Below are 15,429 nucleotides of genomic sequence, written 5' to 3'. Positions count from 1 at the left end.
GGACGCTCTGAATGACCAAACACGCACTATCCCTTTAACGATGTCAGAGTTATTGGTTGGCTTGTTAATGCTGAACTTCTCAGCAGCTGACTATCAAATCTCAGATGGGCGTCCTTGAAAGCACGACCACGGTGGGACTTCTGCAACAGCTGCTGCTCAATAATGTAACCTTGGAAAAAAAAATAAGCCAGGTGCATTCCTGGAAGATTTTTATACCCCAGAGAAATCAAGGGAAACTAATTTCTGCCTAGAAAATTGTAAAATAAATAAATATAAAAACCTAATCTATACTTTGGAAAATGGTCGATACAAGAGGCCAACCAGTACTGTCAATAACAAACTTGATTAGGATTGCTTAAAGGGCAAGGCAGGCGATATTCTAGATTTTTTGTTACTGTTAAAGGTATATTATGCAGGATCTTCAAAAAAAAAATCCCTCTCAGTCATCTGTTATAGTCGACTAGAAGTATGTGGCGATGTATTTATCTGCAGAGCTGCCCTCTGTCTGTATTTTCTTCTTTTCTTCTTATTTTACAGTGTTCTGGATGTTTCTTGGCTGCAACCTTGGGGCAAGTTGGCGTGTAGCTCCCAGCCAACAACAGCAAGCAGGTGAAGCCAGGACTTTACAAAAAGGTAGCCACCAGGTTCCAGACCGTAAGCAGCACACGTCCAAGAGGGAGCTATGAAAATGATGGACAAAGCACCGAAAAAATGCAAATATAGCGAGCTGAGCCGCCAAGCGGATGAAGCTTGATCCAAAACGAAAGTGAATCTGGAGTTGGCTTTCACCCACTGGCGAGCGCTGAAGGATGAGGATGAAGAGTGAGGCAGTGTTGGCCTGTTTTATGTTAGCTTAGCTTAGTTAGCTTGCTGAAGCATCGGCTTCCCCATTACAACTACATCATTCCTACAGGAGTAGCTTGCGTTGTATGTCCAAGCAGTGCGCTTCTGGTGGAAGTAGCAGCGGTCCGTACCTCAATACTTTCTGACTTTCCCAGCCTGTCTGTGGCACTCAGCCCAAGCCAATCTATTCCTACTGAAGATGCAAATCTTTAAAAACAGAACAAGAATATCAGCACTGCAGCAGACTTCAGCCAACACTACTCAAACAGGAGGAAACAGTGCATCTGTTGGGGACTATTTTCAGCTGCAGATTTGGTGCATGTGAGAGTGTTTACCACAGCAGGACAGTGTGTGTGATCCACAAATAACTACAGAGCCCACACTCATCATCATGAAATAACATGTCATGCACTACAATGACTAGTCTCATTGATGTTTTTAATAGTTTTTGGACAACAATGGAGATCTATGGCACAGTTTTATGTATGGATTTGGATGTACACACAATATGTATGTACGTAAATTGTGACCATGTCCACGTCAGTTGGGCTCTGGTTCACACAAATCTAAAACTATTTTTTCAAGGGTCAGTCTTCACATTCAGGACTCTGCGTTGCCATTAAAGCTGTGAACCGGCACCGCCATCTAACCTAGAGGTGACCTTCACCTGGCTCTATCTCTGTCATTCTCCCCCTCCTCCCCCTTGTCCTCCCTGCCCCCCTCCTTTCCAGATCGCCCTGCCTCACCCCAGTGTGTACAGGAAGCCCTGATTCCAGAGAGCCTGCTCTTCTGATGATCAGAGAAGAAAAACACAATGCCTTCAGTGTGCTAGAAAGGAGCTCAACTCATAAAATGCACACACACACACACACACACACACACACACACACACACACACACAAAGGGAGAGAAATAGAATGGAACATGCTTTTACTATTAAGGCTCTGTATTTTTTTTTTTTTCTTTCCATATGACTTTCCCAGGAAAATCCCCCTCATCAGGGTAGGTCCGATCCAGACAGACAGCAGACTGGAGAAGAGACACACATACAGACAGACACAGAAGCACTATGGAGAAACTGACCTTCCCGTGCTGAGACTGAGACACAAACACAAGACTTTTCGGGTGTGAAAGGCTGCTGAACTGAACCCTTTCTCTCTTCTCTTTGTCAGGTCTCACAGAAAAATTGCAGATCCCCCCCTCCCCTCGTTTTTAGACCACGCAGAGTCAAAGATCCTCAGTGAGCACTCCCCCTCTCAGAAGCTTAAAAGTTCTGCAGACCAGCATCTGGCTTACATACAACTTGCTCCATCTAGACGACCGGGATGAGATTAATTTAGTCTCTCTGGGGTAATGCTCAACATCTAACATGTCACTCCGTAACTGGGTGACATTAAGTAATTCTGTCCATTTCTAGAAGGCCTCAACAGTTGGTACCATTTAGCAAAACTAGGTCACTTCCGCCTTCTGTGTGTGTATATGCTTGTGTGAGTGTGTCAGCCAGACCCCACTATAAGCCAAGAGACCTCCAGTATAAACATATTGTGCAGGAAAGACTGCTACTCTGAACAGAAACATCCTAATACCAAACAGCATTCGACTCGTGCTATCGTGGCTGTCACAGTCCAGCTCACTCTTATTAATCTGCAAAAACTCTGAGCATAGCTGTGATCGTCTGATGTGGCTGTGAGGTCATTCGTCCATTACTAAATTAAAATATACAATTTCATGGCACTACCTCGCTGCATACTTCAGCTCAGCTCTGAAAACTTCGGCGTTTCGTCACAGGCGCCAAAGTAAGCCTCTGTTGAAAGATGAATCAGCTGTTTAAAAGACCAACTTGTTTGTTGCATCACAGGTATTCAAACGCTACGACTGTGGCTATGACTGTAGTACAGATCATTTTTCCACTAACTGCAGTCATTCAGCATTATTTTGAGCCTTGAGTAGCAGAAATAATAAAAAAATATATCATCTCAGTGCAGTCGTTTCCAGCCTGGGGGGTCAGGACACTCTAGGGGGTTCTAAAACAAGTCCTTTGTTGAACCCATGCATGTTAAAGTCATGACGTACGATCAGGGGTCAGAAGCAGATATTATCTCATATTTAGGGGTCACATCTAAAACAGGCTGGGAACATCTAGGTCTTATAGGCTATTTCCAGCTAAAGAGAACGGTTAGGTGTGTCCGTGTGACAACACCGTGTTTCATTTACAAACAGCACGCAGTAACAATTGCGATATAATTACATATTGATGCAACAATTCTCCACCACAATTTAAACCACACTTGTCAAAGCAGTGCGCCTGCAAACGACTCGAAAACCTGTTAAACAGGCGTGCCAGTATAACGCCACAAACCATTTGCTGCAGGCAGTAGGAAATGCATCTAAACACATCCCACCCAGTTCAGTTTTAATGCTGCGTAAAGTCATGATCCTACTGCATGATCATTCGCCTATTTAAGTACTTATCTACTGACAACTTGACGTGCTGACAGACACTTAGAGTGTATTTGAAAGCTCAGGCAAAGACTTCAAGATGACTCTGTCAGGACAGGCAATGCAGAAAAAAAATGCTAAAAATTTGCCGGTCAGAAAAGGGGTCAATCACGTCAGAGGTCTGCTTTCTACACACACACACAAACACACACACACACACTCAAACCGCAGTGCCGTCTCAGCTGAAGCCTTTGCAGCAGCAGCAGCAGGAACCACACATGACCACCATTAGGAAAATCAATGTGACACTCAGGCAGGCCAGGAACGAGCCTGAAGCTTCTGAATGGCCCTGGAACTGACTCACGCTGTCTCACACACGCATACAAACAGAATGAGACAGGGAGACGGAGGAGCCGAGAAATGTAGGGGATGTTCGAGAGCGGCGCTTACAGGAATACACAGAGATGTTGGGTGACGGGTCTGTTGGTCACCTTGAAAAACCCAAACTCCAAAATCACCCATTTGCACAACAGCGGGTTGTTTGTTTAAGAGCTAACACTGTGCACAGTGATGGTGGCTGATCTATCTCAAGTGGTAAGACTGATTTTCCAATGATAAAGGCCAGAGCTCAGCCCATGCGCGATACTATTGGCCAATTTTAGCCCACCACCTATATTTCATTATCAGTGTATACCGCATGTCAGCCGATAAGTGACAGTACAGAAGTGCCAAAGGTATGTCTGAAGTCCTTTAGGAGCACTTCAGCCGTTGTACAGTGAGCACTGTGACTCTGCTGTCTGCAACACCGACGGAGCAGAACACAAGAGGGAACTTTCAATGAAATGCACTTATTATAAGAAAGAGATGAGAGTATCAATCTCATATTTGTGCTTTAAGTATGGAGCTGGAGTCAGGACATGCTTAGCTTATCTTGGCCACGTGGCTTGCTCTGTCCTAAGATAAAACACCCACTAACACCTCTAAAGCTGACTAATAAATGTGCTTTTTTTTTCATGTGTTTAACATATAACAACTATGAAAAATGACAATTTATGGTTCCAGGTGGAGGTATTTGTTGGAGCTATTTCTTGGCAAACAATAAACAGCTTGTCCAGTGCTTCTGTGCAGCATCTCTGGCTGTAGTATAAGTTAGGTCTGAAGAATTAATCCAAATATACTTGTGAAAATGAAATGCAATATCTGTCAAAATAATCGCAATATGATGAGCCACTCAGCAAGGTTCTGGCCTCTGTAAAGGTGATGGTACCAAATCACTGAAACCTAACTGAGACAACAGGACATCAACATGCTGCTCTGGTTGTTTTGTTTTGTTTTGGTTTTTTTTTTGCAAAAGAAACAGCTCGAAAAGGTTAAAGCTGAGAAACAGCACCTTCGCAGAATCACTGAGGCCCTGAGCTTATATCTGAAAATAAGAAGCAGGCTGCATACAACCAAAACAGCTAGCACTGCTAATATTAGAGGGGATGTACGGCAAGTGGAAAATGTGTGTCTTGCATTACTTACTTCTCATATGGAAAGAGAAACTACTTCCTAGTGGTTCAAAACAGTTCTTTATTACTTTCATACTACTGTATTTTGTGTAAGTAGGGCTGGATTAACCCACAAGGGGCTATATAATTACAACTTTTTCAACCAAAACTCCTTCCGCCCACTATTTCTCACCAATGCCGCCTGTTAACATGCAGCAGTTTGGGTCTGCATGGATAATTTTGGTCCTGACCAGTCAGAGGTAAACTGACGAGTGAGCCAATCTCACAAAAAGACTTACGGAGTCAACAAAGTTCATAAAAGTGAGCAACGGCAGGGCGATCTGAGCTAAAAACAATAGTGATAAGTGAGAACAAGGAGAGCTGGGCAGATAATATTCTCACCGTCCTCCTCCCTAACTCCTGTGCTCTGTGTTTATCTAACAGCTAGGGGAGATGTTTACATTGGCTTGGTTAAACAGAGACAGGCCCAATAGCTTTTGTTAATAATAAATAACCTAAACAGCCAGCCAGGACATCCATGCCAGAGCATCTAGCTGGCACAAGTGGACCACCATTGTTCTACATCTGCAGAGGAGGCTTTCACCCAGACGGACAGAGCGAAGACTGACGGAGGGGCTTGTGGGGCTGGAAACAAGTCTGACGGCTGAGGTGGAATTCAAACTGAGAGGCATGCTATCTATCCCACCGCAGTTTATTTGTGATGTGGTTTATTTTAATAGATTCCTCAACGATTTGATGCGAGCAGCCCACAACCCTTTTGACCCTCCCATCATAAACACAAAAATAAGCATTAGAGAGTGCACGGGCTGCTTCGGTTCCCATGTGGAAGGAATAGAGTTGAGGGGAACTTCAGAAAGGAGAAAAAATTAGATATATTTCATCTGACGGCAGTTGCAGCGAGCATTGGAGCAGTGTGTGTGTGTGTGTGTGTGTGTGTGTGTGTGTGTGTATTGGGGAGGGGGTTTGAGGCAGGCAGCGGGATGAGGGGGCAGAGATTGATCTGGGACAGTGTGGGAGAGAAAGAGGGAGCTGCAAAAAAAAAGAGCAAGGCCTTGGGAACGAGTGTGAGTGTGTGTGTGTGTGTGTGGGAGAGAAACGATACACTGCTGGACTGCCGGAAAAAGAAAGTCAGCCAGGAGGACGGCAGATCGATTCCTCCCCCGAGTCTCACAACAAACACGCGCTCTTTTTCTCTCTGCATAGCTCACCTCTCCTGCAGCCTGATATCGTCCCATCAGCACTTCATCTCTATCACTCTCTATTATACCCTCCCCCCCCTCCCTTCTTTGTCTGCATGCTAGCACTTAATTCTGAGGCCTCTGTCAAGGATCTTAAGAATTAGACAAATTTTCTATGGAGTTTGGTTCTCACAGTAACTCATTGTGGTTAGCTGATAGGAACATTAAGCCAAACGCCCCAGATCTGTCAGGTCAAGACCACGCAAGATACTACGCATAACATGTGAACAATGATCTGGACACGGCAAATAATGAACAGTCGCTTTAGAGAGAAAGAAAAACAAAAGAAAAAAAAAAAAAAAGCCCCCCCGCCCCCTTGTTGATTGTGTGGTGGAGCAGAGCTGCAATTGAGAAATGTGTCTCATAATTAAAAATATCTCTGCAAGCTACACAAGAGAGTAAACCGCACAGTGACACACGCTCCTCCACAAACACAGAGCAGTCCTCCTGCCATCCTCCCAGACAGATGGACGGACAAACTTGCAGACACTTTCAACACATCTCTAATCTCATGAGCTCTGCATCACACACACACCCTCTCTGCCACTCAAATCCCATTCCACACAGGGACAATGTAGCTGGTGCGCACACATGCACACACACACACACACACACACACACACACACACACACACACACACACACACACACACACAGAGTTGTGTTTCAATCACTTTTGGGACTTACACTCATTTCCTAGAGACCCCAACCTTAAATCAAGTCTTCATCCTAAAATTATGATTGACCTTATGGAGGCTTGTGTTTTGTCCCCATAAGGAGGAGGAGCCCATACAATGTGTACACAGGTCAATGTCCCCACAACATAAGGAACACATACAAACACACACACTCCACACAGGCAGGATGAATGACTCCTCTTCTGATCATCATTATCACAGCATTCTCAATGTGGTTACTGTTTGATTTCCAGTCATATACAGATGTGTGTGTGTGTGTGTGTGTGTGTGTGAAGAGCCCAGCGTCAGACTGGGGCAATTGTGAGGTCAGATCCCCTTCTCTCAGGGTTTGGCACGGCGTTGCTCCTATTCTCAGCCCCAGCTTCCCGACAGACCATTAATGCTCATCTAAGAGCGTCTGTGAAGCGAGCAAACACAAACTCTTTGCGTTGTTTTGGAGTTGATGCAGGCCTGCAGCTGCCCCGTTGACAGCTGGCGCAAGCATTTTGGAATTCAAATCCTGTGCGCAATCCGAGCCGTGGCCATTTGGAAACAACTTAAGAGAACCTTTAAGACAACAGGGAGTTTTTTAAGAAGACAGAGAGGAGGAGATCGGCCTTTGTTGGGAAGAGCGGCTGACTTACCAGTGGCTGAAACCCCCTGCATCTTGCACAAAGTTCGTCTCCGGTCTTTCTCTGCTGAATCCGTCCTTTTCTCAGAGAAACTGGCAACAGCGGCGGCTCCAGCGTACGAAACTCGGAGGAGCGCGTCCACTTCGGAGCCCCCTTTTTCCTGTTCGCCGAAAAAACAGGAGAACACACTCGCACACACTAAGAGCGCTTCATGGTATCCCAACGGACGCTTTTTACCCCGGTCATTTTGTGTGCAGAATAAGAGCACTGTAGTCCTTCATGTAGTCCCTTTCTCCTCCCTCTCCAGATACAGAACTCTTTCCTCTGTGCCGCTGGGGGGGGGGGGGGGAAAGACAATGCGCGCTCCCGATGCGACGCGAGCGCACGACAACCCCATTCATTGAGTGCGAAAGCTAGAATGAAAGATAAGCATTAGGATAAAAGTTGATTTTATCCAGCAGCTCTTTATTAGACTTTAACGCAGCGGCCTTAGTAACTGACTCCGCTCTCTAAACCGTGGTGTTCCATTCTCAGCCATGATGTGCCCATCGGCACACAGAGGCATGACATGGGATGTCACGTGAAGTCATGAAAAGGATGAGGTCTATTTCAAGAGAGAGCTCTGCTTTGAAAACTCCACAGCTGCCTATTAGTGTGGAAAAAGGGCCCTGGAACACGAATGCTAACTGGCACCGCATTTCCATGTCACTGCTCAGGCTTTCTCCTGATCTTTTAATTGATTATCTTGAGTTTCCAGACTGCTGGATGGATGCTGCCCCTGTGACTCACTGTGCACAGTAATAAGGAACTGACAGAAGGAGAAAGCAAATGTTGAATCTGCAGATTGTTATATGCTGTTTTTGATGTGCGTGTCCTGTTTGTTTTAAGTTCAAAGTCTGGGAGCATTTGGTTATATTACCGTGAAAGCGACGCAGTGCTTGACATGCTGCAGCCATTAAGGGTCAGCTGTGGTGCCTCCAGTCAGCTGTGTGACATTCTTGTCTGCAATGGTGGCAAGTAACTGAGTACATTTACTGAAGTACTGTACTTTGGTACAGTTTTGAGGCAGTGTTTTCCTTTATACCTCTAAGCCACAGCATTTCAGATGTGAACTTCAGATTTTTATTGCATTTTTTAAATGGAAATAGTCACTTTTCCAGTTACATAAAAAACATATGATAAATAATAGAATGGACAATTATAAATTATAGAATTAGAATTTTTTTGTCTTGTGTCTGGTTGTCCCATGTCACCTGATGTCTATGAGATGATTGGAGAAAAATCCACTGCATGAATAGAAATTTGCATAGCTGCTGTTTGTTTTTTCTTCCCTCCAACCCGAATTAATCACCTCATGGCCTCAGATTTATCTTGTGGTCCCATTCCCATTCTGAACCGCTGGACTAAACAACCTGACCAGCTCCACCTCAGCCAGCTGTGAAGGTAAAATGCTGCTAGGCTGCACCTTGATGCATCAGTAGCAATCTCATAATGTCATATATGATAGTATATCAGTCAAGGGTCCATTTTTCTGCAGAATGCATGCTTTTACTTTACTTTAAGTACATTTTGATGATAGTACTTCTGTACTTAGGAAAGGTCTGAATGCAGGACTTCTCTCATCTCTGCTTTGTTTGTATTTCCTCAACAATGTTTTCAACCAGTCTTCAGCAGCATGACTGTGTGGCCCCCAACCCTCCTTACCCCTCACTGTGTTTCTATCTGCACAGCCCCCCCCCTATCTTTTGGGAACCCGTGTCGACTCAGCTACGCATCATTAACCCCTTTTGTGGCAGGCGCTGTTGCTGCACGCGTTTCATCTGCCTCAGATCAACACAGACAACAGCAGGGTCTCTAATGAGAATAGCTGCCTGTCTGGCTGCTGGCCAGGCTATCGGCCACTTCATTGACCTGTACTCCTCTCTAATAAGCTGTATCAATAAATCACCTCTCCCCACATTTAGACTGGCTCACTGGCTGCACACTAATCACGTAGGTTGCAGACACAAGCAACTACAAGAATAGAAGACGCATTCCTCCTTCACCGTTTTTCTTCTTTGCTTTGGAGAATCATTCTGAACATGTCAATGCAGAGTCTGAAAGGCCAAGTGTTTTGTGGATGACTGAACTTGTGTTTTAAATAGACCAGAGGCCCGGTGCCCCCGTTGGTGCCTCCGAGTGCTTGTCAGCCCATCTGGGGCATGCTGGTCCACAGAAAGCAGAACACCAAACAACCCCCTGGGATACATCCTCTCCTCCACTTCCCTGGGGCTCCTCCAGTCATAACCACAGAGCAGAATGAAACAACAGCATGCACAGAGCGGGAGGAAGGGAATGAAGGGGAGACGGGGGAAGGTGAGGACGGAGTGAGATATGTGAAAAAAGACAATTAGGAGGGTGGCAGATGAGCAGCCATGCTGAAGGATAGGTGCGAATGTCGACAGAGATAAGTGTGAGATGAGCTACATAGTGCCTTTTACACTTATCTGAAACCCTCACGGTGTAAATGCCCCAATCTGATGGCTAATCACACTCTCGACTCAGGTGCCAGTCCTTGTTCGTTGCCTCCTTTTCAGGTGCAAATTAAAGCCTCGCACTGATTGAATCAACACCTCATCTGTTATTTGTCACAGAAGATACTGCGGTAACCTGGCATTTTGAGACCACACCAACAGTTCTGTGGAGATAATGCATGAGTCACAGATGGGAGGACACTCACACCCTGCGTCCAGTGTCAGGCCTAAGGAATGTTTTAATGCATCATGAGGCTGAGCTCACACTCCTCAAGTCATAAATTTGTTAACATCCTCAGTGGTATTATTTCTGCTCCAGTAGACAAGTGTGTGTGTGTGTGTGTGTGTGTGTGTGTGTGTGTGTCTCTCTCTCTCTCTCTCTCTCTCTGTGTATGTGTGTGTTTGAAGCAAATCCATGTGAGGCATGTGTGTTGTTGTTGATTTAATGCTGCTGCTCCAGATCAGCTGATCAGGGCTCTCTGTCCCTGTAGGCTCCACATGGATTCACCACATGACAGCGCTGGCTGATACACATAAAGAAGACTCTTTGTGAGAGAAAACACACACACATACACACAAACTGGCTCTTTTAAGGCCAGCACTAGACCTTGAAGTAACTTTCACGGATTCAGGCTGCTTATGAAGTCATCAACAACTGTACGATGGGGACACCAAGTGGTGAAATGTAATATTGCATCAGCTGGCTTATGAGACAGCTGCTCTGCTGTATGAATCCCCCTCCATCCAGAGTTTAATCACAACACCTGCATATTAATAGAGCAGGACTGGTGCCATGGAATGAATCCCACTGACCCATATTTTCCTCTGCCAGTCGAGTCCCGGATGGAGAGGATATAAGAGGAGACTGCCTCCAACAAAGGCTCCACTGTTGCCACAGTGATGTCAGTGAAATGACATCTCTTCCCTCTGGCTCTCATTAATACGCTGCCATTCAAATTCAATCAGCGAGGCATATGGCAAATGGCAGCAACTGGTTTCACTGTATAGTGCGGGTGTCATGATGATGAATGTCACTGATTCCAGGTTATTTTTAATCCTGAGAGGACGAGGAGGTGTTAACGTCGTAGCAGGGACGATCATAACTGATAGAAGGTCACAGAGTTCAGTTCTCTCGTAGCTGAAACTCTATCTTATCTATGTTTGTGAGCACAGTCCAAAATCAGCAGTTATGCATTCATTTAAACTTATTTTAGACATGAAGTCCAGTTTGCTGAAATGACCTATTGAGTTGCATTATGGGAAGTGTAGTATCCAGTATTTTTTGGTGTTTGACCCACACCAGGGACTAAAAGTTAGGATATCTCAGCTGCTGCAGCTTCAGTTTGGACCTTTCTTTTACAATTTGTAATTTTTATGTCACCATAACTTTATGGAAGTGCAGCACTAACTTGCCACAGTCGCCATTTAAAACCATTTCTGTTGAACATACATACATTTGGGAAGGCCCAGTTTGCCGTCAAGGCTCATTTAAGATCATCTGCATTCTCTATCAGGACTGTTTGTCAGATGGTCAGACAGCTTCAGAAACCCCCTACAACCTCACCTTTCTGACTTCGGATTAGCGGGAGCTGCCTCTGACCATTTATGTAATAAAAAACAGATGGCTGCCACTTTGTAGAGCCTCTCTGAACTGAACAGGAATTGTCTGTTAGGGCCAAACGGTAGAAATGGTTTAAATCAGAATGACACTCTTGTCCTTTTACGGTGTGGAGATGTGTCAGAGGAGTCTTCATAAGAGCATTGTTTGCAGTTAGTCACGTCAGCTCATTTTTGCTTTGAGTAATCTTTAAATCATTCATTCCCAACCAGAAGTATGCAGCTGCCAGGGGGCACGTCTGGAGCTGCAAGGGGGCATGTGCTGAATGTATCATAATAACCAATAAATTATCTGCTACAATACATCAACAGCACAGGAGACACCCCTGACCAAGCTGAGTCAGCCCCTAACAACTGAACATCACACGCTGTGATTGAGAGTGTGTGGAAACTAGTTAGCAAGAGAGCAGAAAATTCAAATGAGACTGTAAACGGTTCTGGATAAACAGTTGAAACATTCAGTTTTTGGTATGAACACAGACTTGACCAAACCTAGAAGAAATTGCAGGATTGCTATGTCTTACAGTATAAATGTTAAAACATCCAGTTTTATATAATTAATAATGTTACATAGCATCCAGTTTAAAATCAGATTTAGAAGAACACATATGGAACATGATAAGTGTTGTCTTGGAAAGTGTGCTTGATCTCACCGGTGATGGGAGTCTTATCTGTCAAAAAAGGTTGGGACCCACTGATTTAAATCATGCAGTAGTATCTGTACTTCACCAGTATGTTCTAATAATATGTGCAGCCTTTGCTTCTCATTGCTAATTTAGGATGACTTGTATTTGCACTTTGCACATCCCATGACACTCACAAAAGTCCAGAAGTATGGCTTGTTTTTGAAAGAGCCCAACAGTATTTCTCCGTTTTTAACAACTGTGAAAAAAAAAAAAAGTGACTGCAGCATTAATTGGACGGAGCAACGGCCTCCAGAGCCTGGACAGGAAGTGCCGGGTGCCGCAAAAGGTCAAAAGCAAGCAGCTTCGATCAGTGCGTGGGTGTATCTCCAAGAGGCAGGGAGAGGGGAGGAAAGGAAAAGAAATGGGAAATGGAGAAAGGCCGAGGAGGGAGAGGGAGGAGCGAGGTTTAAGCGAGACAGCAGAAAAAGGACGGAGCGAAGGAGAGAGAGAAGGCTTGGATGGGGGTGGGGGATTAGGTGGTGGAAGTGTTTTTGTGCATTGTGTGAAATGTGATCATGTCCTGGAGCCGCTCAGACAGCTGGGAAGTTCCCCTGCCCCTCGCATCCAGCTGGGAACACTCTGAGGAGACACCATCTCCTCCCCTGTTTAACCCTTCACCTGCCGCTGCTGCAGCGCAGGAGCTATAAATAACAACACTCAAACACACTGGAACTTAAGTCACATTTATTGATTTTAGCCAGTATGACTACCTTTACACAGACATACCACCTTCTCTACTGGAAAACAAACAAACACTTTCATAGGAATTAATTCAGCAGTAATACATCAGACTTTGTCTTCTCGTTTTTTTTTTTTTCTCTCCATATTTTGTAACACCCTGACAAAAGTTTCCATGTTTGTTTTCGATTCTGTGTAAAGGTCCCATGACTGAGAAACATGCATATGACATTTAGCTGTAATCAATATGCCACTAATCATAATGCACATTATTGATAAGAATACAGTACTGCATGACAATTCAAATAAATACCAACATACAGGTGAAGTCGTTATTTCATATAAAGATATCAAACTCTCATTATGGATCAATACTGAAACACAATATGACAATATAAAGTTTGCACAGCTAATTTTATTATCACAATGCTATCGCTTCCAGCAAACAGAAAACTTTCTCGTTTTTTTCTTTTTTAAATGTAAAACAGTATCTGAATTGCACTTTTTCTTTTTTAGCTTCTCATCCGTATTGGTAACTTTAACGCCTCAACAAACAAGCTTTGGCTATAATGGCACTATTCAAGCTTGTTGATGCTTACTTTGTTTTCTGTTTCCTGAAAACATAATGCTCAAAGATGATGTAAAAAAAAAAAAAAAAAAAAGATTCAAGAGTAATAAAAAAAAAAAACAACAAACAAAACTTAAATCGGACAAAAAGAAAGAGAAAATGCGCTCTCTGCACATTTTTTCAACAATACTATTGATATCACATTACCTTCACCAAACAATGCTAGAGATACGTAGATGTTTCCAATAGTACACTGATCTACCCCAACACATTACAGATGCTTGGAGCATTTTGTTCAATGACAGGAGGCCAAAGGGACTTCTTTTGGTTCCCAAAGTTTGATAAAAAAAACAACCTTTTCTTAATACCCCTGAATTAATTGAGCGGATCACTGACCTGCAGAATTCAATACAATTTCAGTTTTATTGAGCTAATTTCAAAACTATCATCTCACTCATGCAGACAGGGGGAAATTCCCTTTGCACTTATTGCTGCTCACAGTCATTTTGAACCCAAAGTCCTCACCTATAAAAAAGAAAACATGAAACTCTAGTCTAAGATTCTCCCTCGAAACAATGAAAGGCACTACTGGTCAGAAACGAAGAACTAAACAAACCAAAAACAAAACCCCGGCGCTCGCACAGAGAGCCATGGCCCCAACTACGTCTTCCTCAGTGACGGCTTGTCTTTATTTCCGAGTCTTGATTCTTTTCAACCTAAACGGTGTGTACCAAGATTTGGCACGATAAACGAAGAGAGAATGAAACAATTCCAATTTGGAATTTAATCGTCGCACTTGCAGAGAATTCTGAAAGTCAGTGATCCCCGTTTCAGTTGAACGCCCTCGGTAAGAAGCTAGGAAAAGCGTATCTCACGTCACTCCAATTTTTCCCAAAACACAACTTACCTATTTGAGTCAGAGCGTTGTCAAGTTTCATTGCGTTATTTTGAACTATTCCTAGGAATAATAAATACATGAAAAAACCCCAGAATTTGATCACCCTGGATTTTTTGTATAGAACATGGCAGTAGAACAAACATAAAAGAACAGCACATATGATGTAACAAAACAGTTCGGAAATGATTATTTGATGGATAAAATCTTGAGGAGAAAGTCGTAATAGTAGGTTTGTGGAGCCTTTACTTGAGTAGATAGTTTGTTATTCAGGTTCAGATGATTCAGGAGGACGTATAATCCTATAGTCTTATAACCTAAACTGACTGACTCACAAACCGTAGTACTACCAAGCTTTCCTATAGGTTAATAATAGTCTGTTATACTCCTATATAATGAAAGTGAAAGTGCACAGATTAACAAAAAACAATAAACTAAAAAAAAAATTATAATAATAATAAGATGAAACCAGACAAAAACAGCTTTACAATGAGAAACAACCCCATGTCCCCTGTCTTATCATTGGAGGGTCAGATTAGCCAATCGCAACCTCTGGTCAGAATTGCGATCAGTTCATTGGACCTGTGAGAAATTGGCTTCCAGCAGCAGCAGCACGCACAAATGAGTGTCATTCCAATAGACGTCACATTTTGAAAGAAGTGAGAAGGAAGCAGAGCAGTTTTGACTGGAAATCAGTGTTTTGGTTTTTTTTTTTCTTTCTTTTTTTTTGCATCTTCAAGTCCAAATGGCCTATTAGTGCTAACTCTTTTCGGTGAACTCAATCAGCAGTGAGAACGGGCCTTGTGTCGGGTACTTCGCCATCCGCGCAGAACTACTGTAATTACTGCAAAATGGAGAAACAAACAAATGATCAGCGTTAGCATTATTTGTCAATGTCGAGCGACTGTTAACACGGTCAGCGGCTGAGTCCACACAGACAGAGCAGGCGGCGGCTGGAGTTAGTCAAAGCAGCAGAAGCCATGTTAGGAGCCTTTTCTGCCGCGTCGACGACGTCTCTGAGGAGCTGATGTGAGAGCACAGACTGTCCTGCGGGTGCAGCTGGGAAGCCAATGACTCACGAGTACCACGACCTTTCATTCACAGGACAGAGCTGAAGCCACATCCCACCGCC

At 43.8% G+C, this 15,429-nt stretch overlaps 2 protein-coding genes across 3 annotated transcripts in view; both read right to left on the bottom strand.

Moving 5' to 3' along the window:
* Positions 1-7,649, bottom strand: part of fgd (faciogenital dysplasia) — a 54,996-nt gene extending 47,347 nt beyond the window's left edge. Inside the window, exon 1 of the mRNA XM_076741025.1 lies at positions 7,353-7,649. Within this exon, the coding sequence (XP_076597140.1) occupies positions 7,353-7,374 (22 nt within the window). The 5' untranslated portion in view covers positions 7,375-7,649. The remainder of the gene's footprint in view (positions 1-7,352) is intronic.
* Positions 7,650-14,945: 7,296 nt separating this feature from the next.
* Positions 14,946-15,429, bottom strand: part of bicd2a (BICD cargo adaptor 2a) — a 40,673-nt gene continuing 40,189 nt past the window's right edge. For both annotated transcript variants that reach the window (XM_076741319.1, XM_076741318.1), the window contains one exon: positions 14,946-15,141. In XM_076741319.1, coding sequence (XP_076597434.1) covers positions 15,139-15,141 — 3 coding nt within the window. In that variant the 3' untranslated portion in view covers positions 14,946-15,138. The remainder of the gene's footprint in view (positions 15,142-15,429) is intronic.

The sequence above is a fragment of the Chaetodon auriga genome, chromosome 10 (genome assembly GCF_051107435.1).
Source record: "Chaetodon auriga isolate fChaAug3 chromosome 10, fChaAug3.hap1, whole genome shotgun sequence".
Lineage (NCBI taxonomy): Eukaryota > Metazoa > Chordata > Actinopteri > Chaetodontiformes > Chaetodontidae > Chaetodon > Chaetodon auriga.
The sequence above is the reverse complement of the archived record's forward strand: the minus strand, read 5'-3'. Positions and strand labels throughout refer to the sequence as shown.